Genomic DNA, 25,478 nt, shown 5'->3' on the forward strand with positions numbered 1-25,478 from the left:
CCAACAGCTAACTGTATTGGAGGCCAAAGTGAGCCTAACCGGGAATGAGTGGGAAGAGCACCCCATTGTGACTGGCCCAGAGGCTCCGTGCATCCTTGGCATAGACTACCTCAGGAGAGGGTATTTCAAGGACCCAAAAGGGTACCAGTGGGCTTTTGGTATAGCTGCCTTGGAGACAGAGGAAATTAAACAGCTGTCTACCTTGCCTGGTCTCTCAGAGGACCCTTCTGTTGTGGGGTTGCTGAGGGTTGAAGAACAACTGGTGCTAATTGCCACCACTATCGATGCACCAGTGGCACTATTGCACCGACAGAGACTCCCTGATTCCCATCCGTAAGCTGATTTGTCGACTGGAGAGCCAAGGAGCAATCAGTAAGACTCGTTCACCCTTTACTAGTCCCATATGGCCAGTGCAAAAGTCTAATGGACAGTGGAGACTAACAGTAGACTATCATGGCCTGAATGAAGTCGCGCCACTGCGGAGTGCTGCCATGCCGGACATGCTGGAACTTCCATATGAACTGGAGTCAAAGACAGCCAAGTTGTATGCCACAACTTGATATTACTAATGCGTTTCTCTCCATCCCTTTGGTGGCACAGTGCAGGCCACAATTTACTTTCATTTGGAGGGTGTTCAGTACACTTGGAATCGGTTGCCCCAGGGGTGGAAACACAGCCCCACCATTTGCCATGGACTGATCCAGACGGCACTGGAACAGGGTTAGGCTCCAGAATACCTGCAATACATTGATGGCGTCGTATGGGGCAACACAGCAGAAGAGGTTTCTGAGAAAGGGAAGAATATAGTCCAAATCCCTCTGAAAGCCAGTTTTGCCATGAAACAAAGTATGGTCATGTTAAGCTTAGAAGTGCCTGTTGGAAATAAGAAAAGCCACACGTGAATACCTGACTTCATGAATAATATCTGGGATGTCTGACTTGTTGACAGCCTCATGAGATGAATTTTGAGCTATCGTATACAGTGGCAGAGACATTACCAGCTGATAGCACAGAAAGGAAGATAGTACTTCTCAAGTACTTAATGTTATTTCCAAATGAACTGCTGCTTACAGTCCTCGTATCAGTGCACTCTACATTATTAAGTAAACTGAATCTGCTGATCATTTTGGGGTTTTTTTGTTTTGTTGTTGTTTTTTTTTTTTCCCCCACCTGTTCATTAAAAATTGCTGCTGGTATGTTTCTGACAAAAAGTCACTACCATTATTCACTCATCTTGCAGGGGTAAAAATGGAATGCAGAACCCCTACTGTGAAGGTGGTCCTTGGTATATTAACTACCTTTCTGCTTTCCTGTATGAAAAGCACTGGTGCTTGAAGTGCCTGTAGGGTATATCATTGGAGACTGGTATTTTGTTCACTGCTTGTACCTCTTAATATGCAAGGAAGTCGGTGAATGCTTGAATATAGAGTGTATGTAGAGTTGCCTGTGACTTTAGATGCAAGTTTTGAGTGTTACTTTTTTAATCTGCCTCTAAATTTGAAGTGTGTCTGAAGATGTTCAGTTGTTTTGGGTAAGATAAGGATATTGGCTGTTTTTTCCGGACTGAGTATTAGCCTTGTTTCTTCTGTGGTACCAAAAACTTATATTTCAGAATCTATATCAAGTCCTTTTTGTAACTTCATGCCTAGCTTTTAGGTATTTTGTTTACAAAAACAGGTAGATATTTATGGCGATTTATACAAAGTAGGTTGAGATTTTGAGACTTGGGAAGTGAGACCAAGCAATACGTAATGCAGATGTGGAGAGATTATAATAGAGGATCGAGTCGCACTTCTGTTTTGCTTCTGGTTATGTTTAGAGAGCTCAGAGTGGTGTTGTGTTATGCTGTCAGCTGGAATTGTATGCTCAAGCTGAGGAGTCTAAATAATAAGTGATTCAATAAAAGCAAAAGGATCTTAAATTTTACAAAGTGAACAGTAAAATACTGAAACTGTTCTGAATAGGTTTAACTTAACGTCTGCTGTTTGAATAGGTACCAGACATGGCGGGCTACCCTCACATCCGTTACATTTCATCGGGATTGGATGGAACATCATTCAGAGGCCCTTTCAGGGGCAATTTTGAGGTTTGTAATAGAATAAAACTAGATATATGTCAAAATGTGTCATGAGGGAATATGGGGAGGGTGTATGGTAGAGCTAGTTCTATATATAGATGTAAAAGAATCATAAAGAAAATACCCTTTATAGAATGACCTCACTATCATGAACTGGCATAAAAGCATATTGAAAAGTCAGTCAATAAAAGGTGCCCTGGACAATGTAGGCTTAGGTGGTTATTAACTGACAGTACATCTTGCTCTGCCCACCATCCCAGTTAGTAGGATGTAGTATTCACATGATATGGTAAAAAGTAGTGGTGTCTCTGAATAACTGTGCCAGGATCCTCCTAGTGAGGGTGAAACTTGACAACTTTAAAAGTGCTGTCCTGTTTGTTATGTAGCGCAGGAATTGAAACTGAGGGAAGGAAAAAAAAAAACAGAGGAGAAAATAAAAGGTATCAGATGCAGAGAGTTAATGACCTAGTCCACCGAAAACATCTTCAGTGACATGTCATGGTTCTAATAAACTCATTGCTGGAGAAAAATAAATCAGTCATTGTATTTCAACTTAAGCAACTTTTTTTTCTTCTTCTAAGCTTTAATGACTGTTAGAAAGCAATTATATACATATAGAGTGCATTTGAATTGCATTTTCCTCATTAGACACACAAGTATGTGTGAACATACTAATAACCATTCCTAGCTGACAAACAGTTTTAAATTTTTTAGTAGTAAAGTAGTGTTTCCCTATAATTTAAAATACCAGGCAGTGTTGTGTGGGTTTTTCTACTGAAACCCATCACTTTTCCCACACAACATACTCTTTTTTTTTTTTTTTTTTTTCCTTTGCCTGTATTTGAACAGGTTGGGAATTGAGAGTTTGTCATTCTGCAAATGGGTTAGAATAAAATTAATATTTGCTCAAGGTAGCTGAAATAACAGTTCTTACACTGTTTATTCCTTGATAATTTTTTAGGAGCTGATTCACTTGGAGGAACGATTAGGCAATGTTAATCGTGGAGCAACACAGGGAACTATAGAAAGATGCACATATCCACATAAATACAAAAAGGTGAGGATTTCTCAAATTGTGGTCTGTAATATTTATTTGAAAATGTGATGACATTTATGTTTAACTTAAATCTGCAGAAATGTCAGCTTCAAAGAGTGTGTGTTTTCTGTATCTTGCAACTTCAAGGATTGTAAGCAAAGCATACAATGTCACTTATTTCGCAGAGAAAATTAAAAATTTGGTCCCTAGATAAAGAGCTACTATAATGTGATAAACAAAAGTGGTTTGATATGATTTCATAACTTGTCCAGCAGTTATGAATAGCCTTGTGAGCAATGAAATAACTATTGGTAATTAGCTAAATTGTCAACAGACCTCAGTGATAACTTGTCAAATAAAGGAAGACTTTATTTTTGCAATAAGTTGTTCATGATGCTTACCTGCTTGGTATGTATCATTTTAACCTTTACTCTGATCACATTAGGAAGACTGGGACACCAGGAAGTTTTGAATCTGGTACAGAATTTTGGCAACTTAGGTTGTCTCTCAATTGGAGTTTATTATATCATAACCATAATATAGAATCCCATCCACATTTACATAGTGTTCTTTCACACTTGATAAATAGTGACTTAAGATACTAGGTTTGAAAGGATTTTTTTTTTTTTGCCTCTTCATGGATGAAATGAAGATATGTATACATAGACAACAAGTAAAAGGACTGGTTGCAACAATATGAAATTAATATATTCACAGTCCAGTAGACTTTTTAATTAACAATAGTTAAATAAATCTGAAATGTCCTCTGATTATGCTCCAAGTGCTAGTTCTTCATTCATTTTGGTTCAGATATATTTGAATAAATATTATTAATTTTTTTCAAAGAAGTATGTGTTGAAAATGTATTAAAAACAGATTTTACTCAGTTTGTCAATAATGTCATCTCTACTAATAAGGTAACAACTGATTGGTTCTCACAGAGGAAACTGCACTGCAAGCAAGATGGGGAGGAAGGAACAGAAGAAGACACAGAGGAAAAGTGTACCATCTGTTTGTCTATATTGGAGGAAGGTGAAGATGTCAGGTAAATAGTACCACTGAATATCAGAATATAATGTTAATGTTCTGGCTTTGAGACCATACTTGAATATGGTACACTACTCTTTGCAATATTCCCTAGATTAACAGTTACAATTAAAGACTCTCTGTCATTGAACCAATAAATAAAACAAGTTTCAATTCAAAACACACATTGTTCAGTCTGTGTTGTCTTTGGGTAGAATGTAGGTTATTTTCTTATGGTCTTCCATAAGTTGACTGTCTTACAACATGAGCCCAAGCTGATACCCTGAACTGATCAGGACTCTCAGTTTTAGTTTTTCTGGAGTAATGGTACTTCAGCTAGAACAGGTTTAAATTGGTGTAATACAGCAGAAGCTATCTGATGCTTGACTTCATTGCCCATATCCTTTTCTTCTTGGAGCTAGACAAAATGCAGGTTCAACTGGAAAGGCTAGTGAAACTTGTGGAAAAACATGCACATGTAAAAATAGACACCTCAATAGCAAAACCCACATTACTGTTTTTCCAATGGGTATGTTGATATGGAAATGCTTTATTAACACTAATGTTTTTCTGTTCTGATGACAGGCGCCTTCCATGTATGCACCTTTTCCACCAAGTTTGTGTAGATCAGTGGTTGATTACTAACAAGAAGTGCCCCATTTGCAGAGTGGACATTGAGGCTCAACTACCTAGTGAAAGTTGACACCGCTTTCCAGAACTCTTGTCCTCCCTCTCGCTCCCTCTCATTCTTCCCGGTACTGCAGTCAACCAAAGATGGCATGACTTACCTGCGCAGATTTGGAAGCATTGAACCTAGAGTGCTGGCTCTGCTATATGGTACAACTAATGCTAGACCTACAGTTTATGTAGAAAACAGTTGAGTTTCAGTGTATTTATAAGACTTTTTTTAGGTTTTACATTTTTTTCTTTTAAGTCATTACTGTATTTTTGCATGGTTCCTTGTATTGCATTTGTTTGCACATATTATGGGCTTTGTGACCCCAAACTTGCAGGCAAGATTAGCTGCTTTAGTAAGTAGAATTGTGTGGTCTCTTTTTTTGTTTTGTTTTGTTTGTTTTACATAGTATCGAGCTTTGAAAGTATGATTTCACTCATTACTAACCTCGGATTCCTTAATTTAATCGATCATATATTTTAGTTTAAATGTATAAAGATCATCTAGAAAAGGATAATATTATGTATTGAGACATTCCTTAATTAGGAAAAAATGGCTGCTGTATATTTACAACATCAGTTCTGAGTCAAATAACATCCTTAATACTGGGAACAGAATATAAACTATATTCAGTTTGACTGATACATATAGCATACTCATCACCAGAGTTTTTGTCTGATCAGATTTTTGTGTTCGTTTTTAAAATTTCAGCACAATGCAGATATATTTGAATGTCAATATTAAACATTTAGACTGCTGTTCAGATTGTATTTATCATTTTCTTCCTATGTCTAGAAATTTGAATCCCTAACTTAAATATTTGCTGCTGTGAAACAGCTCTAGTGAACACTAAATGTTGATTTCAGTTAGTTGGATTGTAGATACTTGCAGATTGAAAGAATTATTAGGGAAATGGAAAAAGAGCTTAGAATCTGTTTGGTCTTCTGCTAAGTTAAGTTGAAGTATCTGCGCACATTGAGGGGGTTTTTGGTTTGTGGGTTGGTTTGTTTAATATAAAACCATTCAATAAGGACTTAGAGCTGCAGGGTTTTGGTTTTTTGCTGTTTTGGTTTGGGTTTTTTTTGGCAGATATACATGCATTCATAGAACTTATAAGGATTCCAGGCTTCTCTTGGGATTTTTATTAGTTTTAAAGTTAATAAAGTTAGCTAAATCCACTTGTCTCTTGTTTTATTTTTGTTAGTAAATTGAAAGCCTGTAAATTTCTGTAGAAACGGAGACACAAATTATGTGGTTACCTAGTTTTTGCCTTGATCGTAGATTCCCTCTTTATAAATTACCAACAGTCCGTCACTGATTGAAATATTTTCTATAGTTAAGATTTGCTAATATAGTATATAGAATTAAGTTATAATGTACTAACATTTCGCCTTTGGAGGAGGTTTTAATCCACGTCAGGATTCAAGTTGCTCATCAACATTCTTTCACATATAATAGATTATAGTTTATTTAAATGTGCTCAACATTGCAAAATGCAGATGTGCAAAAACATTGAGACAGTATTACTGTCACTTTGGAAAAGATGTTCCTCGGGGATCATATATGAACATGTCAATAAGCTTGCATTAAGCCACCTGCTTTGTAAGTGGATTGAATAATAAATACCTTCAGTTTCTCCTGTCTTTGTCTTTCATAATCAGATTAAGTGTAAAATGGTTTACAGTAAACCTAGAAGATGAACTGTTATGTTTACACTAAAAAAGTGATCCATTTATAAATATTACCTTTGATGCCTGTTTTTGTCTGGTTAAAGCTGCTTCCCTTTTATATTTTTTTTGATCTGTTAGGAGTAGCATTTGCCAGTGCAGTGTCTATTGCTGGCAACAAACTTAACACCTCTGGCACTGAGACTTTAAGTGGAGAGAAATTTTATTCCAGCGTGTGTGATAAATGGACATTTTCAAGCTTAATTGCATTGCTAAAACTGAACTTAAAACCACTTTGTGCTTGTATGATGGGGGATATGGGAGAGAGGCAACACGTGACTTGAGTGCTTCAAAACCTGACATGGTTTAGTGCTAAACCTTCTTGAACATTATGGCTGTAGGAAAAACCGAAAGTGAGTATGAAGTTGAAGCTGCATTGGTAAAAATGAATAAAAGTAACTGGAAGGACTGAACAGATGCTTTCTGTTCTTCAGTGACTGTTGAAAAGGAGAGAAGTTAGTTGACCACTGATGCTCGAAGTCTGATGATACTCACTTTTAAAAGTTTCCAAGGAGGTACTTGAGAGACATGGGACAAAAAAAAATGGGCCTCTGAAATAATTGAGACCCTGGGTATGTGATAGAAATCTATTTTGGCTTCCTTATGGGACAAAGAAGCACAGGTTTGGGGGATTATTTTTTTTTTTAAATCTTTTATGCACCTGATTTGGGTGCTTGGTACTAGAGGTATTTTAGTGGTCCATGAATTGACTTGTTTTATAACTGCTACTGATATTGTCTTGCTTTTAAATGTATGCATAACATTGTAATGTGATGTTAAACACTTAGGTATTTGCCAGGAGTCACAGTGTTCTGATCTTACATGCTATTGCAGGGGCTAATAAAGCTGCAGCCTACTTCTATTCCAGAAAGTTGTGACTTAACCATAATTTAAGGGAAGGAAAAAGAATAGGCTTTTGATTTTGAAAATCTCCACCACTTACTGTGCTTTATATGCTTAGATGCATTGCCTTAAGTTTTCTGCAGCATCTTTGACTTTGAGGATAAGATTCTCAACAGTATGCATCAAATTACTTTTCATATAAAATTCCATTGTCAAAAGAAATCCTTTTGTATGCAATAAATAAAATGTTAGACTGGTATCATTCAAAATCTGTTTCTTACGCAAGTTTTTTTTTTCCTTTTGCCTTTGTAAGTCTTGATCTGTAAAAATTCTTTTGCATGCATGTATTCTTACAGCTACTGCCTATGAAAAAATTCTCTTGGTGAAGGATCAACATTTAGCCACAGTTAAATATATTGATAAACAGAACCATCTGGAACTTAGGAATTCAGGATAACTGCCCTTATGAAGGATATCAAAATATTAACTTATGCATATGTGAGTAAACATATAATGCCAATTTTGGGAGATTGCAGAATAGTTGTAATTAGACTTTTCTGTCAGTTTAGGCAACTAGAGTTGAATTTGAGAAGTAGAGTTGAAGAGTTGAAGTTCCTGAATCTCAGGACTAGTTATTAAGCTGACTGTTACTAGCTTGTTAATAGCTGACTGACATGCCTTCCTAAAGGCATAAGTGAAATTTAAAATAAAAGCTGTAACATGCATCTGTTTGGACTAGTTTCCCACACTACAGAGTACTGAGTTGCGCTTTTGAATGAGGTAAGCCACCTCCGCAGGTACTCTGACTGGTTCTGTAGTATTTAAGGTTTGGTCCAGCGGGTACAGGAGCTCCTGAAGGCGGCTGTGCTTCCAGCCGGCTGCCATCAATAAACTCGATGAGAAGCTTCCCGCGCCTCTCAGCCGCCGAGAGCGCCTGGGATAAGTGGCAGTTGCAGCACGGCTTTTAGCTACCCAGACTCTCGCCATCAAGTGTTTTTGGCGATAGTCGGCGCAGCTGTATATACTTTTCAAGGTAAAATCTCTTGTTTTGTGACCTTGCGTTCGTCTAAACATGAGGTGAGACAGCCGCACCGCCCCCCCACCTCTGCCGTCGGCGCATGCGCCGCCCCCCTCACAGGGCGTGGCTTGCCGGAGGTTGTTCAAACCGTTTCCTGCTTGGGAGTGGCCTGAGAAGGTGGACCAATCGAGCACGTGCATCGTACGAAGCTGCCCAATAGGAGAGCGGGAGGGGCTTTAAAGGGAGCCGCGGCGGCATGAGGCAGTAGTCGGTGGTGTGGCTGGAGCGCGAAGTTGTTCTGTGAGGAGAGGCGCGAGCGGCTGCTGTACCCCCTTGTCTCCGTCCCGATGGCTCCGCCGCGCCGCGCCGCTGTGAGTACTGCCTGCACTGCGGGTGGGGGACGGGAGTCGGTCCGGCGGCGAGGGGGCGAGTCGCCCACAGGCCCTGCCGCTCTTTCGCCTCAGGCAGCTAAACGCTGGGGCCGCGGTGCGAGCCGGCCGGAGAGGGCTCTGCCCTGCAGTAAGGGGGGAGCGGCTCTCAGCGGTGTATCTGGCCGGGAGATCCGCCTGTGCTTTTGCAGCTACGGGCGGCGGCCGGAGTGGAGCGGGGCCTGCGGCTGGGCTGCGGGGCGGAGGAGAGCGAAGCCGGGCTGAGCTTGGAGGGAGCGGTGGTGAGGGGGTGCGCGCTGCTCTCGTCCCCCGGGGTTGGAGGACACGGGCACGGGCGCTTCATCTGGCACTGCCCTCAGCTTGTACCTGGTCTTGGCCGCCTGCTCCTCCCCTTCAAAGTGTGGGGAGGGTGTGTGGGAGAGGGGGAAAATCAAAGCTGCTTAACAGGAAGGTGCAGGGATAGAATACAAGAACCTCTTTTCCACGGTGACTGTCTAATGGTTTAAACTAAACTCCACGAGCACCCCTTGAAACATGGTGCTTTCTTTGTGTAACAAAAGATGTTTATTTTTGTATGAATAACATAACTTTTATTTCTGTGGTATGTATGCAACAAAAAAATTGCTTTGTTCATCTTCATGGGAATACTGCTATAGTTACAAAATGTGTAAATACAGTAAATAGCTAAGTAGCGGGTAAGCACTCTAACGTTAAAAAGTTGTCAGTGAGGAAGAACGAGATAAGGTGCATTGCTCTAATCTTGCAACGCGGCTTCAGAGAGTTCCTCTGAGCATGTATGAAAGGGTAGGAAATAAAAACTGGTTGAGTAATGGACAGCATGCACAGAGGTACGCCGGTACAGTGGTGGTAAGTATATAGTGGAGTTAGGCATCTGAAAATTAAATAATAGTTGGTCTCTGACTCCTAAGCTGCAATTTTATTGTTTTAGGTCACTAGAGGGGTGGAGAATGCTGTGACTGAACTTAAAAGTAAAGCCAAAACTCACCTTACTGGCAAAAGGGGTGCTTTGGAAGAAATAGGAAATAAAGTTGCAACAAGAGGAACGCATATAGCTAAGGTAAAGGAACATTTGGAATCTATCTATAAGGAAAGGATGGATTGCTAGCTCTGTACTAACAGTAATTGTTTTCACTACAGAAAACAGAATGCTCCAAAGCATCCATAAAGCCTACAAAAGGACCTAGTAAGACGACAAATGTAATTGTACCGCCTAAACCTCCAGCTGCTGTGAATCGAGCAGTCAAAGAAACTGTTGTTCCAAAGGTAGGAAGTAATGATGCTGTTCTGGTTCTTAATTTGATTTGTAACTTAGAGCTCTAACTTCAGAATAGTTTATCTGTAGATGTATCTCATTTCCCTGTTGAAAAAGCAAAGCCTCTGTACTGAGGTTTTCATTTAATGCACGTTGTGCTTAAAGGCTAACATTAAAGTGGCAGAACTAGCTGTTGAAGTACTGGATGAAGTTTCTGCTTTAGCTGGCAATTACTAGAAGGTCTTCTGATTTTGTCTGTACGGCATCTTGGTGAAAGCTTGCCACGCTAGAATGTAAGGTCAGTTTCAACTTCTTTTATCTTAAGAAATTGTTTTAGTAACTGGAAAAATGTGGAAATAAAGGAACATTGTAGCTTAAACAGTAGATATGTAAGCACTCTGATCTATCTGTTCCTTAGGTTCTGTCTCCTGTTCCTATGGATGTATCTATGCAAGAGGAGGATTTGTGTCAAGCCTTCTCTGATGTGTTGCTGAACAATGTAGAAGACATTGATGCTGAGGACTGGGGGAATCCCCAGCTGTGTAGTGACTACGTAAAAGATATTTATCTGTATCTGAGGGAGCTTGAGGTATGACATACTGAGTCTGTGCTTTTGCAGCGTAGTGTTAATCTTGTTGCTCACACAGCTTTTTCTCCCAACAGGTGAAGCAATCGGTCCGCCCGCATTACCTTGACGGGAAGACGATCAATGGGCGTATGCGTGCAATTTTAGTTGACTGGCTTGTCCAGGTCCACTCAAGATTCCAGCTTTTGCAGGAAACGCTGTATATGTCTGTTGCAGTTATCGATCGCTTCTTACAAGTAAGATATTTTTGAACTCATGTTTTGATTAGGAGACTTGTTAAATGACTATGCTTTTAAAGGAGTTTAGGATTTATCCTTTCTTTATAAATCTAAGAACCTATGAAATCTGCTCTTTGTGCAAGAGCTCTATAATGTAGCATCTTAACTCTGAGGCTGCAGTCCTCTTTGAGCCTGTCATTATAGGGACACTTCTGACTCAAAGTGGAAAATCTCATTTATGTTATAAGAATGAGTACTGTCATACTGGTATTTTAAACTGATAAATTAGATTTTTTTTATCTAGAGTTTGACATTGTGGGGTCTGCTTTTTAAATTCCTACATTGCAGAGTCATCTAGTCCCTCGTGGGAGGCTTCAGCTTGTGGGTGTAACAGCACTGTTTCTAGCTTCAAAATACGAAGAGATACTATCTCCTGATATATCAGACTTCGTTTACATTACTGACAATGCCTACACCAGTGATGAAGTTAGAGAAATGGAGATTATGATTCTGAAGGAGTTAAATTTTGATTTGGGCCGACCTCTTCCAATTCACTTCTTAAGAAGAGCATCAAAAGCTGGGGAGGTGGGTACTTGTCCTCATTATCTAGAACTTTCCTGTATGTGTAAAGTCTTATCAGGATTGCTTCTGGCATTTTTATCACGTGATCGTGCTTGCTTTCTGCTTACATGCTGGACCAAGAAATATTCAGCTATGAAACTCCACCATGTGGAGTAACATGACAACATCACTGTGGCAGCCAGCGGTGGTTCACGTTTGTGTTTACTGGGGCCTGTGCTCAGTCTTAGTGGCAGTAATTTTACTCTTGGAGTAAAGTAAACATACCTAGAGCAGAACCCTTGCTTTTAGAGTAATCTTTTGTCTGGTGATCAGCGTATTCCCTAGCAAAAGAGGAGCAGTGTGGCAGTTCTTCATAATTTTTGGATGCAAATATGGTATTACTTAAGAATCTAAAGATAAGCTTTCTCTTTGACCTGACCCTTTTTTCCCACCTCAGTAGTTTCACTCAAGTGAACTGCCCACACTTGAAGTGGGCTTCAGTTACCTCAACAGACCACTAGGTAACTCTTGAAGTTAGCTGGCTGCTTTAATAAGGATCTCCTTAAGCCATTTTACACTTCCCCCCCCCCCCCATAGTGTATTGCAGAGGGAGCACTTGTATCCCTAGTTGGGCACAGCAGTGCCTGATACTGCAGTTTTCTGTTAAAATCCCTCACTTGACTTTGTGTCTAAATTCTAAAGGGCTGCTAGACTAGGTGAGTTTGGACTCTGGTCTCGATTTTGAGATGAGTGCCTGTTAAGACAGTATGGTCCCTACACCTTAATAAAGATTTTGTTGACTATTTTTGTTTTGTCAGTTAATGAATACAATAAACAATCCTGAATTATTGTGATAAGGTGGAGTGAAACTTTGTGAATTAACAAGCTCTTAATCTGGTAGGCCGATGCTAAGCAACATACACTAGCGAAATACCTAATGGAGCTGACACTGACAGACTATGATATGGTTCACCATCGACCTTCAGAGATTGCAGCTGCTGCGTTATGCTTGTCCCAAAAGGTTCTGGGACATAACAAATGGGTAAGTCTTTTAACCAAACTCGTTGTTAGGAGGTTTTTTTTTCCTTCAGCTGATTGAATTGAACCATTAAAACAACTACTTCAGAAAATTGCGTTTAGGTCTGTAATAATGCTGGTGGATCAAATGACAGTTGGACAGCCTGATGCACAGTTGCAGGTAGAAAAAGGAATATACCGCTAAAAACTTTGCTACCTTTTTCTATGTGAACACCGTGGTATGAAAGGATTCTTCTCTAGAAAGTATTGAGTTACAGAAGGCCACACTGTAAATAAAGGTAGATTTTCATAATTCTCACAGTACATGAAGTATAATGAAATAATGGACCATGAATAGCAAATTGTAATTCAACTAGTGGTTACTCTTGCAAGGGTTGCTGCTTCTGTCCTCTGCGCCCTGTAGAAATGCGGTTTTTGGCATTGACGTGTCCAGGCTTCTGCTGCACACCAGAAGTTATTCTGGATCTGTCGCCTAAACTGACAGTACTACAGTTCCTAGCACTCAAGGCTAGCGCATGAAGCTTAGGGCATTTGCTGCCTGAAGTGATTGTGCCTTGAGCAGCAATCCCCGCTTCATAAACCTCAAATTTCTTACTGTTATGCTGCAGGGTACAAAGCAGCAGTACTACACTGGGTATACAGAAGACGGTCTTGTGATGACTATGAAGCATATGGCCAAGAATGTCGTCAAAGTAAATGAGAAGTTAACAAAATTCATTGTAAGTATAACTACTTAAATATCTTCTTCTTAATGTTTTAGAAATACCTTTGCTGCATATTGTGGCTCCTTAGGTAAATGTTCTGTATGTTATCTTAAAGCATATGTTATTCTGACAAGCCTGTGAGAGGATGTTGCATTAGTACTAACCTCAAACCACTTCAGACAAACTGTGCTCTTACTACTTTGCAAGCTGATCCACTTCTAACCTTGTTTGTTTGCTTGTTTTCCAAGCAGTCAGGCTAACTGACCCAAAATTATCTGCCTGAACCTAAATACTGTATATGTAAATCTTTTGTAACACTGTTTCTCTACCTCTGCAGGCTGTAAAGAACAAGTATGCAAGTAACAAACTACTGATGATCAGCACAATCCCTCAACTGTACAGCGAGATAATCAAGGACCTGGCTTTATCGCTCTTATGATAACCCTAGGCAGCCAAGTCCTGATGATGTATGCACTTTGGCCTCATTTGCCTATTCAGGCAAAACTACTGCTCCTTGTACATAGCATTCCAGCCTTACCACAGACATTTCAGACTCACTCAGAAGGTGAAATTTTAAACTTGCTTTGTAACACAACTCTACCTAGAAATAAAGCTCCTCTCTTTTAAAAAAAAAAAAAAAAAAAGTACCGTGACTGTGAATCTTTCAGGCACTACCTAGACACGTCTGCAGTCTAATGTCCAAGCAGGACATTTGACTAAATACGTGATTGATAACAACTTGCAGTTACATGTGGGCGACTATTCTCAGTGGTTGTTTCCAATGAGAATCTCCAGGCTTTATAGTGGGTTACATTCAGTAACTTCTTGTTTTCACTCTTAAGGTAAGAAAGAGCAGGCAGACAAGACAGTTCATCTTTTCTTGGTGTACCTTAAAGGGTACTAAATATGTACTTTATTTCAGTGTCTTGTCCCAAAGAAGTATACAGGAATTTAATTTTTTTTTTGTACTTTGTTGCATTCAAGTTTGGGGAAGAAGTAGGCTGGCTGTAACAGGTATTAGCCTTGTAAATCTTTGGGTTTAGGTGAACATAAGACAACAATGCGTTCTCTGTGTACCTGAACAAAGGGCAGCTAAGATAGGAAAATTTTAAGTCTCCTGTGATGCTATAACTACTATGTGCAGGGACTGTAGGCATGGAACTATAGCAATGAGACCTTTTGAACCAGCTCAGCTCTTAAAACCTGCTCCCCTTCTTGGACAAAAACACCCCTAGCTCTTCACTGCCTGTTCACTCACCCACCCCCACCTCTTTTTTTTTTTTTTTCCCCTCCCCTTTCTCCTCCAATAAACCTCTATATCTGAGAGAATACAGTCAAACCCACCATAAGTAGATTCTTCCTTATCACTTAACATTTTACTTTCCTTTTTTTCTAATACACAAACATCAGTATCTGTATGCTCAAGGAATACAAGCATGTCAGTAATGTAACTTCTGCCTCAATACCTCATTTATGCCTATTTGTTATCTTAGTCCTATATAAGTAATGTTAAGTTACAGACACTTGGGTATTCCTCTAAGTTACACTGAACTCGTTACCTCCCTTCTCCCAGTGTCTCCTCTTCATGAGTGTGCTGGCCCTGATGCAGGAGGCAAGAACCCACTATTAATTACAAAAAAATGGCCTAGACCTCAGTGCTCCCTGGGGGAAGGATGTTGAAGCTACCGAGTTTTATCTTCTCAAGCAGGAGACTTTTCTCTCCTGTAGGATAAGCAAGCCTAGCACTTAATGCAAATAGTCTTTTGAAAAGCATGCTTGATCCCTTGTGTGTATGTGATTCCCCCTGGACTGAGGCTCTAGTTTCTAGCTTCCAGAAACAGCTTCTACAGTCAGTCATCTCTTAATGCAGATGGAGTTCAAAGTGTGCCTAAATTGGGCTTAGGCAATGGTTTAGGAGGGAGGGGATTCAAGAATTTCAGCTGTATCTTAAAGCTTATGCAACTTCTTCATATCAGCATATGCAGGTTTTTTTAACTGCTCTTAATAAGAAAAAAATGTAATGCACAGCACTTCAGCTGTGCATGGTGAAAGTGGTTTGGCTTGGAGCAAAGGGAGGGGATTTTTTCTTCAGAAATCAGTGCAGTAAAATCCAACAGATGTTGTGAAGGGAGCTATTTGTGTATGTAACTGAAAACAAACTGCACAGAGAACAGACCTGTTCAGCTAACTGCTTCTTGTGTTTTATTTTATGGAAGTTCAGAAGGCAAAGCATGAATGCTGATAACAGTATGGCAAGCAACAGCCACTCTGGTGTGGGAGGCAGACTTAAGCAATAACACTTTTGCTTTTGCCATTTAAAAGAAGTAGTGCATACCTGCAAGTACCTGGCATAAAAATTCTAGTAGAACTACTTCATGAGTAAGAACAGTGGAATACTACATTATACATTCATACATGTTTCTATCGTATTCAGTTTTTATATACAGTATATGATCTGTTTCTATAAATGTACAGCTCTGCATAAAGACACTTCTTATAACAGGTAGAGCATTAAACATAAATCCAACATGGGCCAGCCATATTATAATATAAATCTTGAAGAAAGCAACATTGTTTAGCATACAGTACTATGTGGTTTTCTGGTTTAACTTCTTACAGTGCCTGTTGGAGTCCCTAAACACATCAGCAAACACAAACCAGTTCCATTACAACTCTGTACAGAATTAAATATACCATCACAGTAGGTTTTTAGATGGTAATATCCCAAATGAGCCTAAATCTTTTTGACACGTAGCAGCATACTTAACATGTTCCCCAGAGTGATCTGCATTAGAGGAAATGTGCATTTAACATTATCTTCAGTAGATAATTAAAAAGGTTACTGATACTCAGCTGAAGGCACTTATTTACTACGCCTCTTTCAAAGTCCCTGGTCCCAGACTGCAAAGCACCCTTCTGTTTCAGGAAGATGGTAGGTTTGAGCATTCTTTGCTTACTAGGTGTTAAAACCAGGTTTTAAATATAATAAATAATTGGTCAGTACGTCCATTGCTGTATGCTTCAAAGTCTGTGCTGTGGGGAATTTTCTTCCTGCTCATATTTACTGGTGAAAGTACTGCTGAGAATGGCAGATCTTGGAAGAACAGTGTCCTGAAGGCAAGGGAAAACATCTTCAACCACTGGTAACTTTGTGCTAGTTTTTGTCTGACAGTCTTTTATATCTTGGTGACATAATTGTTGGGAAACAGACCTTGTTTCCCTCGTAGTCTTCCTGTCCACCAGCCAGAAGGATCTATGACAAAGAAAGCAAAGTAAGTAGTGAGGTTCTGTACACCTTTTTGTATACTTTTTGAGGCAGCCTTGCAAAGCTACTCCACACAGTGAGAGCCTTCTTGTGAAGGACTGAGGAGAAATGATTTGGAGAACCTGACCTTGCTAATCTTTGGGCCACATCACTATGCCTTATGAGGTTGCTTTGGAGACCCAGAGAGTTGGAACTGCTTTATTACTTTTTGGTTCTTCTGCTATAGCTGTGGTTTAGGCTAATTTTCAGCCAGAGCCCGAGACAGACTTACTTTCTAAATTTACAGATCTGCAGTACCAAGTAATGCATATGTCATTGATCTGTCCCTGACAGGCTTTTAAGTGAACAGGTTTGACTGGTGTGGGTGTGGAGACTTCTCTGCTCCCCGAGAGATCATAGAAATTTGCAAGCCTAATGAGGGAAGACAAGTGTGGGGTGGCTCAAAAAGTTATGTCTTAACTACTTTTGACAGTATACCTTCAAGATTAGTACTTAAGTAACAAAACCTGTGATCTCTACATACCTTCTTTAATTATATCAATCACATCGTTGGCATTAAAGCTAAGTTCATCTGTGTCCTGAGCATCATATGCATACAGTGCCCTGCACTGTGGTACCTGAGGCTTAGGTTTTGGCTGTGGTTTAGGCCTTCCTCCAGCTGGTGGGGGTCGGTTTGTTGTCTGCCTGCGAACACTAATGGGAGAAAAAAATGTTAATGTGCTTCAAAGCTTATGACTTGAACCCAAGCTTTATCAACCCTCTGTCCTAATGAATTGATTCTAAAGAATATCACAGAACAAGGGAAAAAGGATTCTCTTAAATGTCACAACAATTAAAAAATAGCAATGTAAGACTTCCCTGTGAAAGGGACAAAGCTTGCCATTTCTCTCCTACTGAAATGGATGAATAGGTACTTCCAAACAGCAGTTCAAATGCATAGAAGACATTTTAGTGCTCAGGCTGGAATGTAAACAAATGTGCACATGCAGTTCATGCATATCTTGGCATTTACACAGCTTAGTCTGTCTCTCCCCGTGCCCCAACTTCACCAGGGATTTAGTTTCCAGTATTAAAAACAAAGTTCTAGCTCACAGGCTTGCTACGTTACCATTCTTGTGACTAAGCTGTGAGAGAGACTGCATCTCTTTTAAGTTGCCTCAGATTCCAGGGCCGTCTATGGACTTGTTCTGTTATAGTCAACTGAAGCAGCAGGGGAGATGCTGCACAAACTCTGTCACAGCTGTGACCACTCCAAAGATTAGGAAGGGGAAAGAGGGAAGAAATGCATTTTGCCAGCTCATCAGCTAATAAAGGCTGGAAGAGAGAACAGGTATTAGATGCAATATGTCAGTTTAAAATAAATAATAAATAAATGAGCTGAATGACTAAAAATGTTGCAGTGATGTGGAGGAGACTGAACTGTGATCGTGTCATGTATAACATTACACAGCTCTTGCAGAAAAGGTTTGTAGTTACTTACATGAAGTCCTAGACTTAATTTTTGTCACGACGTCTCTGTCTAGTGCTAAGTTTGTGTAGTGAACTGCATCAGAAAATGAGCTTTGAAGTGTACAGGTTACAGCACTTCAGTTCTACATTTATCTACTGGGGGAGAGGATTTTTCTCCTGTTGCTCAGCATGTATTGCCTTTCTTTGGGATAGGGTATGTTGTGAAACCTAGACCTAGGTATGGAAATAAAAGAATTCAGAGCAAGTCTTAGAAAAGCAGTTCAGCTTTTCTACAACCAGAGCAGAACAAGAATATCTTAGATGTTTTGCTGGTGAGAGCATGGTGTTTTTAAACTGAGGCTTGTATTAGATTGTTAATGATAGCTAGAAATTAAAGCTGTGATAATGCCGGTACATACTTCTCAGCAGCTTTGCTAAACATAAACCTAATTCTAACCCTTAAAAATTGTATCTATAATGGCTGTGGTTTTGAAATACTGAATTCACAACTCTTCTAGCTCACTCCTTGTGTACAGAGAACACTAGAGCTTTCCCTTTTGAAAAAAGAAGAAAAACTTATCTGAAACCCACTGCTGAATATAGTAATGGTGTTTCTTTTTAGTACATGAATAAAGGAGCTCAAAATGCTCAGGAAGCTAGCCTTGCAAATGTCACCTTTGTATGAGTACTCTGTTACTGCTGTAAAATGCCTCTAGGATGTCTGTTTTTCACAGCGGTGAATGCATTGGAGAAACCTGAGGATAGTAATGCTGGGAATGGTACTAAACAGGAAGAACTGGAAGGAAGAACAGGCAGAACCCTTCAGCTGTCGGGCATGCCTGCCTCCTCCGCTCCTTTGTAAGCCTGACTCCCTGTTCTGGACTGGCTTTGGGCATTGCTCCATTTGAAGACTGATCTGCTAACTAACTTGGCTAGATTAGTGTTTGGTTGGGTCCCTAATACTTGTGCTGGCCAAGGGCAGTAACAGTTCAGGCACTGAGAAGTAAGGTGATGAAAAGGAACACAACTTGTTTTGCTGGCGATACTGGATGGTGAGGCATTAGTATTAAGCTGTGCTGGTTTTGGCTGGGATAGAGTTAATTTTCTTTATAGTGGCTAGTATGGGGCTATGTTTTGGCTTTGTGCTGAAAACAGTGTTGATAACACAGAGATGTTTTAGTTGTTGTGAAGTAGTGCTTATACTAAATCAAGGACTTCTCAGCTTCCCATGCTCTGCCAGGTGCACAAGAAGCTGGGAGGGGACACAGCTGGGACAGCTGACCCAAACTGACCAAAGGGCTATTCCAGACCATATAACATCATGCTCAGTATATAAAGCTGGGGAAGAAGGAAGGGGGACGGGGGACGGGGGACGTTCAGAGTTACGGCATTTGTCTTCCCAAGTAACGGTTACACGTGACAGAGCCCTGCTTTCCTGGAGACGGCTGAACACCTGCCTGCCCATGGGAAGGGGTGAAGGAATTCCTTGTTTTGCTTCGCCTGCATGTGTGGCTTTTGCTTTCCCTATTAAACTGTCTTTATCTCAGCCTATGAGTTTTCTCACTTTTGCTCTTCCGCTTCTCCCCCTTATCCCCTCAGGGGGTGCTTAGTTGCTGGCTGGAGTTAAAGCACGACATAAGCAAATAAAGCCTGACCTCGGCGGTGTCTTGTGGTGCTCAGCTGACTCGCTTGCGTGCAGGTTTCCATGCAGAAACCCGTGTGCACGAATCTGCGTAGTTCCCATGCAACGGCACGGATTTGAGGTCGCTGCCACTCCCCAAGACTACGTACCGCATTAGGAAAACGGCCCCTTTGCAGCCCTTCTGCTGGAGGGAGCTCGGTCCGGCAGACCCGAGCGCTGCTGCAAGCCCGGCCCCTGCGCCGGGACCAAACGGCGAGGCCCGGCCGCGCCGAGCCGCCCCGGGCCCGCGGCCTGCGGCCTCCCGGCGCCGGCCAGGCCGCTCTCGGGGCGGGCGGGGCCCGCTCGGGGCCGCGCCCCGGCGCTGCCAGCAGGGGGCGCGCGCCGCACGCGTATGCGCGGGGCCGCTGCGGGGTCGGCGGAGACCCAGGGCGCGGGGGGAGCGGGGGGAGCGGGGCTGCTCTGCCCCGTTGTGGAGCAGGGGGGAGCGGGGGGAGCGGGGCTGCTCTGCCCCGTTGTCCTCGACCGGTCTTCGCAGCTGCTGCTCGCAACCGGTCTGCTTGCACGGCCACACTGCGGACAGCGCTGCGCCACTCGCTTCTGCTTGGACACGACACTATAAAGTGGCCCTGGAAACAACTGCTGAAATGTGCCTCCGTAACCGTTAGTACTGGTAGGGGCAATAACGGTGTTGTATTAATATTATGGCAATTGGTCTTTTGACTGTGTGCTCAGAATATGGTGTTATTAGCATTAACAAAGCATTGACTATGCTGTGTCAAAATACTCCAACTCCTGGAGTAGCCCCCTGCTTTCTGAAGTCATACAGATGTAAAACCAAATTATTACCTGCTTGTTTCAATGCTCACCTGACGTTATCCTCATTGGGCTGCACTCTACTCCCCTCAGAGTAGGCACTTTCCACCATTTCTGACCAAAATACTATTTTACATTTTAGGAAACACAATTCAATAAACTTGCAGGGTGTACTAGACAGGCAGCAACTCATACATTGTAATGTTAAGGTCTAAGAAATTACTTTGCCAGGTGCTTTGTAGATGTTCCCTTACTTACACAGTAGCATCCATATTGCTACTGCATGTTGCCCACAGCAGCCCTGGCTTGCCTTGAAAGAAAAAAACCAAACCACAACAAAACCAAAGGAAGAAAACAAAACAAACAACCCTCACTCCCCACCATCCTCTTCCCTCCCTACCTCTTTCTTCAGAATCACGAGCTATGTTACTAAGCGCTCTTTTGTCTTAGTTGTGGCTTCCTATAAAGAAGCTTGACTTCCACAAAACCCATCCAGAGGAGAGCAATGGATGCCTGTTCCCTACTTGTTCTGGTTGCAATTACTGCTGTGGCTGTTTGTGGGGGTTTTTTCTACTGCTCTTGAGCATACACAGTTATCAGTGAAAACTGGGGCAGACAGTGAAGGTGTCATTCTAATACAGTGTCTTTTGTTGTTTTTTTTCTTCCCTTGGACTACATCAACCATAATTGCCATTTAAAACAGTAACTAAGTAATAGAAGCTTTAATATGTGCTAATCATCCTTGTAAATTCATAAGGCTGAAACAGATGGGGTTGTTGGTGTGTACCCATCACATTAGGAACTGTGGTATGATGCAACTCATCTTTTTAATCCAACATGATAGTTCCTATCTTATTATGTACTTGGTGGCTGCTACATTTACAGTAATGCATGTGTCAGTCACGGTTGTCTGACAGAAATCACAATGGCTTTATCCTATGGCTTATGGGTTTTTGTTGTTACATGAACCATAGTCTCAAGCCAAAGTAGAAGTCTAATATTAGCAAAACAGCTTTAACAGAGTAAGTTGACATGCAAAGAGAAGATTTCACCACTTAAAGGCATGGAAGTTATTAGGAACTGGCACACCCCTACTTAGCAACCCTGTGCACTACTTTTGATATTATCTATCAATACTGTGTATGCTTATTTATTATTTATTTGTTTTCTATGAGGTGTCTATTGCTCACTAGAAGCAACGTTGTAAGTAATATGCTAAATCAGTACTGTAACCAGTTGGATCACACACAAAAGAGAATGCTTAGGCCAACAGGAGAAATTAGTGCAGAACATCTGCTAAGGAGCTTGTCTACTGACAGCTGAGAAGGGTCTGTTGGTACAAAATGTTGCTCTTGATATGGTTAAAAATAAATAATTTTTTGCTGCCTCTAAGAACCCGCATTCATGTGGATCACTGGAGAAGGAGACTGAGCTGTTCCATCTAATCCCTCAAAATATTCCAGGGCTGAGGGCAAATATGTTAAGGGGCTGCAGAAGATCAGGTGGAAACTTGGTGAAAGTTTGACTTAATCTTGATTTCTCCCAGATTACCCCAACTGCAAGCTCTTCCGTATTTGGCAAAATGATTTCCTGTCGGGCCTGGGAGCTTGGGTCACAACTGACAGCTCAGAGTAAAAATATCATGACTGCTTAAGTGTTAGTGAGCAACAACAAAAATCCTTGAATGTGGCATGTCACTGCTGCATTACTTCAGACAATGTATGATAAGGGTGAAAGAATGCAATATTAGAATGGGATCATGGGAGATTTTTAAATACTCGGGCACTTCTTTTGGCAAAATTCTTATTACAGCAGCGTCTCTGGTTTTACTTCAAACTTTTACATCACCTTCAGGGCATATATGGTGCTCTCTAGCTGTTGTGGTAAGCAAAGGCTCAGACTCTGCAATGAGTCAGTCAGGGCACTGGTGCAACAAAAATGTAACTGCTGTCAGCCAGCTGTCTGTCGGAGGCTGGGCTCTAGAGGCTATCTCACTACAGAGGGAGCTAACAATCTGTTGGAAGGGAGGGAAGCTGAGGAGGACATTGAACCGTAATTTGCTAAGAACCTGCCAATACAGGGTTCTCAGCAGGAAAAGTCCGAATTTCCTCTTGTTTTTCCCCTCAATATTATTTGGACAGAGATGCAAGAATGATGGCTTGGTCAACGTACACAGGGCTTTCCTACTTAACATTGAGGTACTTATCATCTGTGTTTACTTGAAGAGCTGTGGCCTCTAGAATTGTGTCTGCACTAACCATTACTATGCAAAGTTATTATACCTTACCACAGTGAATTTTTATTCTATCTGCTAATGTAGCTTTCCTTGTTGATTTAATATGCCCTCGGACAACCAGCTGTTACAAACAGTAATCTGAGACTTGGTTTCATCAGAATTAAATCATATAAATAGGAAGTTATCAGCAAGAAGAAACACAAACTGCTTATTCAAAGCCAGATTTTTTTTTTTTTTGCTAGAATTGCTGAATAGGCAGCAGTCTTTGACAATTAAGTGGCACTCAAATTCCCACTATAGTAAAGCTCCACTAATGTTTTACAAGACAGTGGAATACAAGGGCTGAGTTAAAGTACAAACTGTTCAGTCATTGAAAAACTTAAAGTTTTGTAAGGCCTTTAACATTCTGGAGCACTAAGTTCCCATAAATATTTGACAGAAGACTTCTGTCTTCATGATTTCCATAAATCAGGGGTTTTGCCTGCTTCCGGATTTTCAGTCAAGGTCCGGAGCAGCTGGTTTCAGAGTTGAGAACAACTTGTTCTGCTTCCCTCCACTAAGCCTGATTTCTTGGTTCCGTCTTTCTACTACTTCTGGTGATTGTTTTGATGCTTTTGACTCTTGGCTATTGGGAAATAACCTAGTTACAACAAGACCCGCCCACCCACAAATCTTGTAGGATTGTCGTTGTAACATATTCTGGAAGGCTGCAGCTTAGAAGTCCAAATTATGCTGAAATAATCTTGAATGTCACGCGGCCAAGCCTTTCTCCTAAAAAGAAGTACAAGTCTGGTATATGAGTTGGGAGTCAAAAGCTGAAACAAAAGGACTATTAGCCAGCATTTCTGGGCATGACAGTTGCCCTAAAATACCACATCTACTGTTTATGATCTGTAAACCAGAAGGGAAAGAAGGCCTAGTTAAACTCTGCCAAGTATCTTAATATCCTTAAGTAGAAGGTACCATGCAACTTTAAGATATTAAACTAGAACTGGTTCACCTTCATTCCTAAAGGCCTATGATGGAATATGTGTTTTGAAATCCTATGGAAGATGATGATGTCTTTGAGTACAGCTCAATAGCACAATCTAGTCATCTATGTACACGATATAAGTTTATCAGTCATGAACAGTTTGAGTATGTGAAGCTATTTACAAAAATTGACACTTTTTTTCTCAGCTTTAACGTAAAATCTTACCCGGCTGCTCCTTGGTCAGGTACTTTCAGGAAATCCAAGCTTTCTGGTTGCTGTGAAATCTTGCCTGATCCTCCTGAAAGTTGCCGTGGTAAAGTTGGCCGTGTCATATTTGTATACAGGTTTTTCTGATTGGCCCGTTGATTTCCTGGGGCATGGGGAAGTGGTACAAACTGTGGGGGATTTATTACTCCATTTTGCTGCTGACCTAGAAGTAAATAAAGTGTGAACACATGCAGTCCAAACTACAGCTCAATGAAGGTAACAGTTTCCTTGTGTTGGTGGCTCAGCTGTCAGTTAGATTCAACTGCCAGCGAGACTCAGCTATCAAGGAACTTGGAAACCAAATAATGTTGAAATCTTAAAGTGCAATTTATACACAGTTTCAGGTCTGTTGGTGATCTGTTCTGGGTTCACATCTTCATGGACTTGTGCTCAAGTTTGAGACATGTGCCTTGAATGTTACAAACAAGTAAGAGGATTAGCTCTCAGCTGAATTCAACCTTATTAATGTTGGCTAGCATGTAACCACCACACCTCTATTAAAACACTGTATAAAATTTTATCCAGATAAGGGTTGATCTAAAGCTAGCTAGAATTGGTGGGGGTATCTTTTTCTTTTTAAGTTCAAACTCCATCCAACTCCCTGAATACTGGGTAGACTGTTTTTTAAGTTGCTATAAATATTTTTGTATTTTAACAAGCAAGGCAGTTTTTCACGTTTTTTGTTTGTTTTTGGTTTTGTTTGGGTTTTTTGTTGTTGTTGGTTTGGGGTTTTTTTTTTTTTTTTAAAAAAAGCCTTGCTGCTACTTTGATAGCTCAAAAAGAGTTTGAGTTTTCTAAGTGGTGACAAAAGTAAATGCCTTTAAATAATTATGCCTCTGCTTGAATTTAAAACAAACCCATGCGTGCCTGAGGTACTTACAGGATCAAGGCCTAAGAAGCTCAATTCTGCATACTTTGTATTCCTAAACCCCCCACTGAATAAAATGGGAGCTATGCTTATATTAAAAATCAGATCAGTTAATGCTGTGGGTGATCCTCTCTTTTTTCCCTTGTGATTATGCCTGTTAAAAATTAGCAGAATGAATAGCTGTGCAGAGAGGAGAATTCATAATCATGATACTTGGAAAAACTGTACTGCATTCAACAGCTGGTCTTTGCCTCTGATACTCTCTTGATACAGGAGTATCTTCTGATACTACTCAAGCAGAGCTTAAGTAGTCATAAACTCATACATAAAACTCACTTTGGGGCCCAAGCTAGTATGGCACATACATTATGGTTATATAACTAAAGGTTTGTTTTATCCTGAACATATGCATAACAGCCTGTTCAGCTACCGGACCATTAATTTCAAAACAGATGTGAAAATAGCAGAATACATTTCAAGTGATCAAGGACAATGGTCCCCAGTGTTACTTGCCCACACTGTGAGAGCAGGATGGAGAGAATTGTTTGTGACTTTCAAGGAGGAATGTGCCCAAATCATGCAATTGCCTCAGACTCCTTGAAAGTCTGGACAATCTAATTGGAACTCTTTCGTAACAGCTGTCTTCAATCTTATTTTTCCAGCTATAATTGGTTACTTTACAAAAGAGTTTGAATTAAAAAAAACCCAAATAAACAAACAAAACCCCCAAAAACCCAACATGTTAAGGTAATTGATTTGAGGTCCATATGAAAGACTTCAACTCATCTTTTAA

General features: G+C 40.7%; 3 protein-coding genes across 5 annotated transcripts in view; 2 read left to right on the forward strand and 1 right to left on the reverse strand.

Moving 5' to 3' along the window:
- RNF111 (ring finger protein 111) overlaps positions 1 to 5,993 on the forward strand; it is a 64,808-nt gene extending 58,815 nt beyond the window's left edge. For both annotated transcript variants that reach the window (XM_072871609.1, XM_072871610.1), the window contains exons 11-14: positions 1,994 to 2,086; positions 3,039 to 3,134; positions 4,031 to 4,158; positions 4,725 to 5,993. In XM_072871609.1, the coding sequence (XP_072727710.1) occupies positions 1,994 to 2,086; positions 3,039 to 3,134; positions 4,031 to 4,158; positions 4,725 to 4,842 (435 nt within the window). In that variant the 3' untranslated portion in view covers positions 4,843 to 5,993. The remainder of the gene's footprint in view (positions 1 to 1,993; positions 2,087 to 3,038; positions 3,135 to 4,030; positions 4,159 to 4,724) is intronic.
- A 2,639-nt stretch (positions 5,994 to 8,632) lies between these two features.
- CCNB2 (cyclin B2) lies at positions 8,633 to 13,798 on the forward strand. The gene is made up of 9 exons (XM_072871142.1): positions 8,633 to 8,774; positions 9,742 to 9,870; positions 9,951 to 10,076; positions 10,484 to 10,654; positions 10,729 to 10,887; positions 11,218 to 11,454; positions 12,332 to 12,472; positions 13,077 to 13,187; positions 13,510 to 13,798. Exons 1-9 carry the CDS (start codon positions 8,751 to 8,753, stop codon positions 13,609 to 13,611), a joined length of 1,200 nt encoding a protein of 399 aa, XP_072727243.1. The 5' UTR covers positions 8,633 to 8,750; the 3' UTR covers positions 13,612 to 13,798.
- A 701-nt stretch (positions 13,799 to 14,499) lies between these two features.
- The window catches only part of MYO1E (myosin IE), a 97,928-nt gene continuing 86,949 nt past the window's right edge, over positions 14,500 to 25,478 (reverse strand). The window contains exons 26-28 of one of the 2 annotated variants that reach the window (XM_072869597.1): positions 23,776 to 23,980; positions 16,961 to 17,130; positions 14,500 to 16,425 (exon numbers count right to left, since the gene is read on the reverse strand). In XM_072869597.1, coding sequence (XP_072725698.1) covers positions 16,349 to 16,425; positions 16,961 to 17,130; positions 23,776 to 23,980 — 452 coding nt within the window. In that variant the 3' untranslated portion in view covers positions 14,500 to 16,348. The remainder of the gene's footprint in view (positions 16,426 to 16,960; positions 17,131 to 23,775; positions 23,981 to 25,478) is intronic. The other variant, XM_072869598.1, reaches the window with a different exon arrangement.

Source organism: Ciconia boyciana, chromosome 8, assembly GCF_034638445.1.
Source record: "Ciconia boyciana chromosome 8, ASM3463844v1, whole genome shotgun sequence".
NCBI lineage: Eukaryota > Metazoa > Chordata > Aves > Ciconiiformes > Ciconiidae > Ciconia > Ciconia boyciana.

Excerpts from the sequence above, each read along its gene's own strand:
- CCNB2 (XM_072871142.1), top strand. The coding sequence starts at position 8,751 with ATGGCTCCGCCGCGCCGCGCCGCT. Across the intron at positions 11,455-12,331 it reads GAGCATCAAAAGCTGGGGAG|GCCGATGCTAAGCAACATAC; the intron begins GTGGGTACTTGT and ends TTAATCTGGTAG. Across the intron at positions 12,473-13,076 it reads TTCTGGGACATAACAAATGG|GGTACAAAGCAGCAGTACTA; the intron begins GTAAGTCTTTTA and ends GTTATGCTGCAG.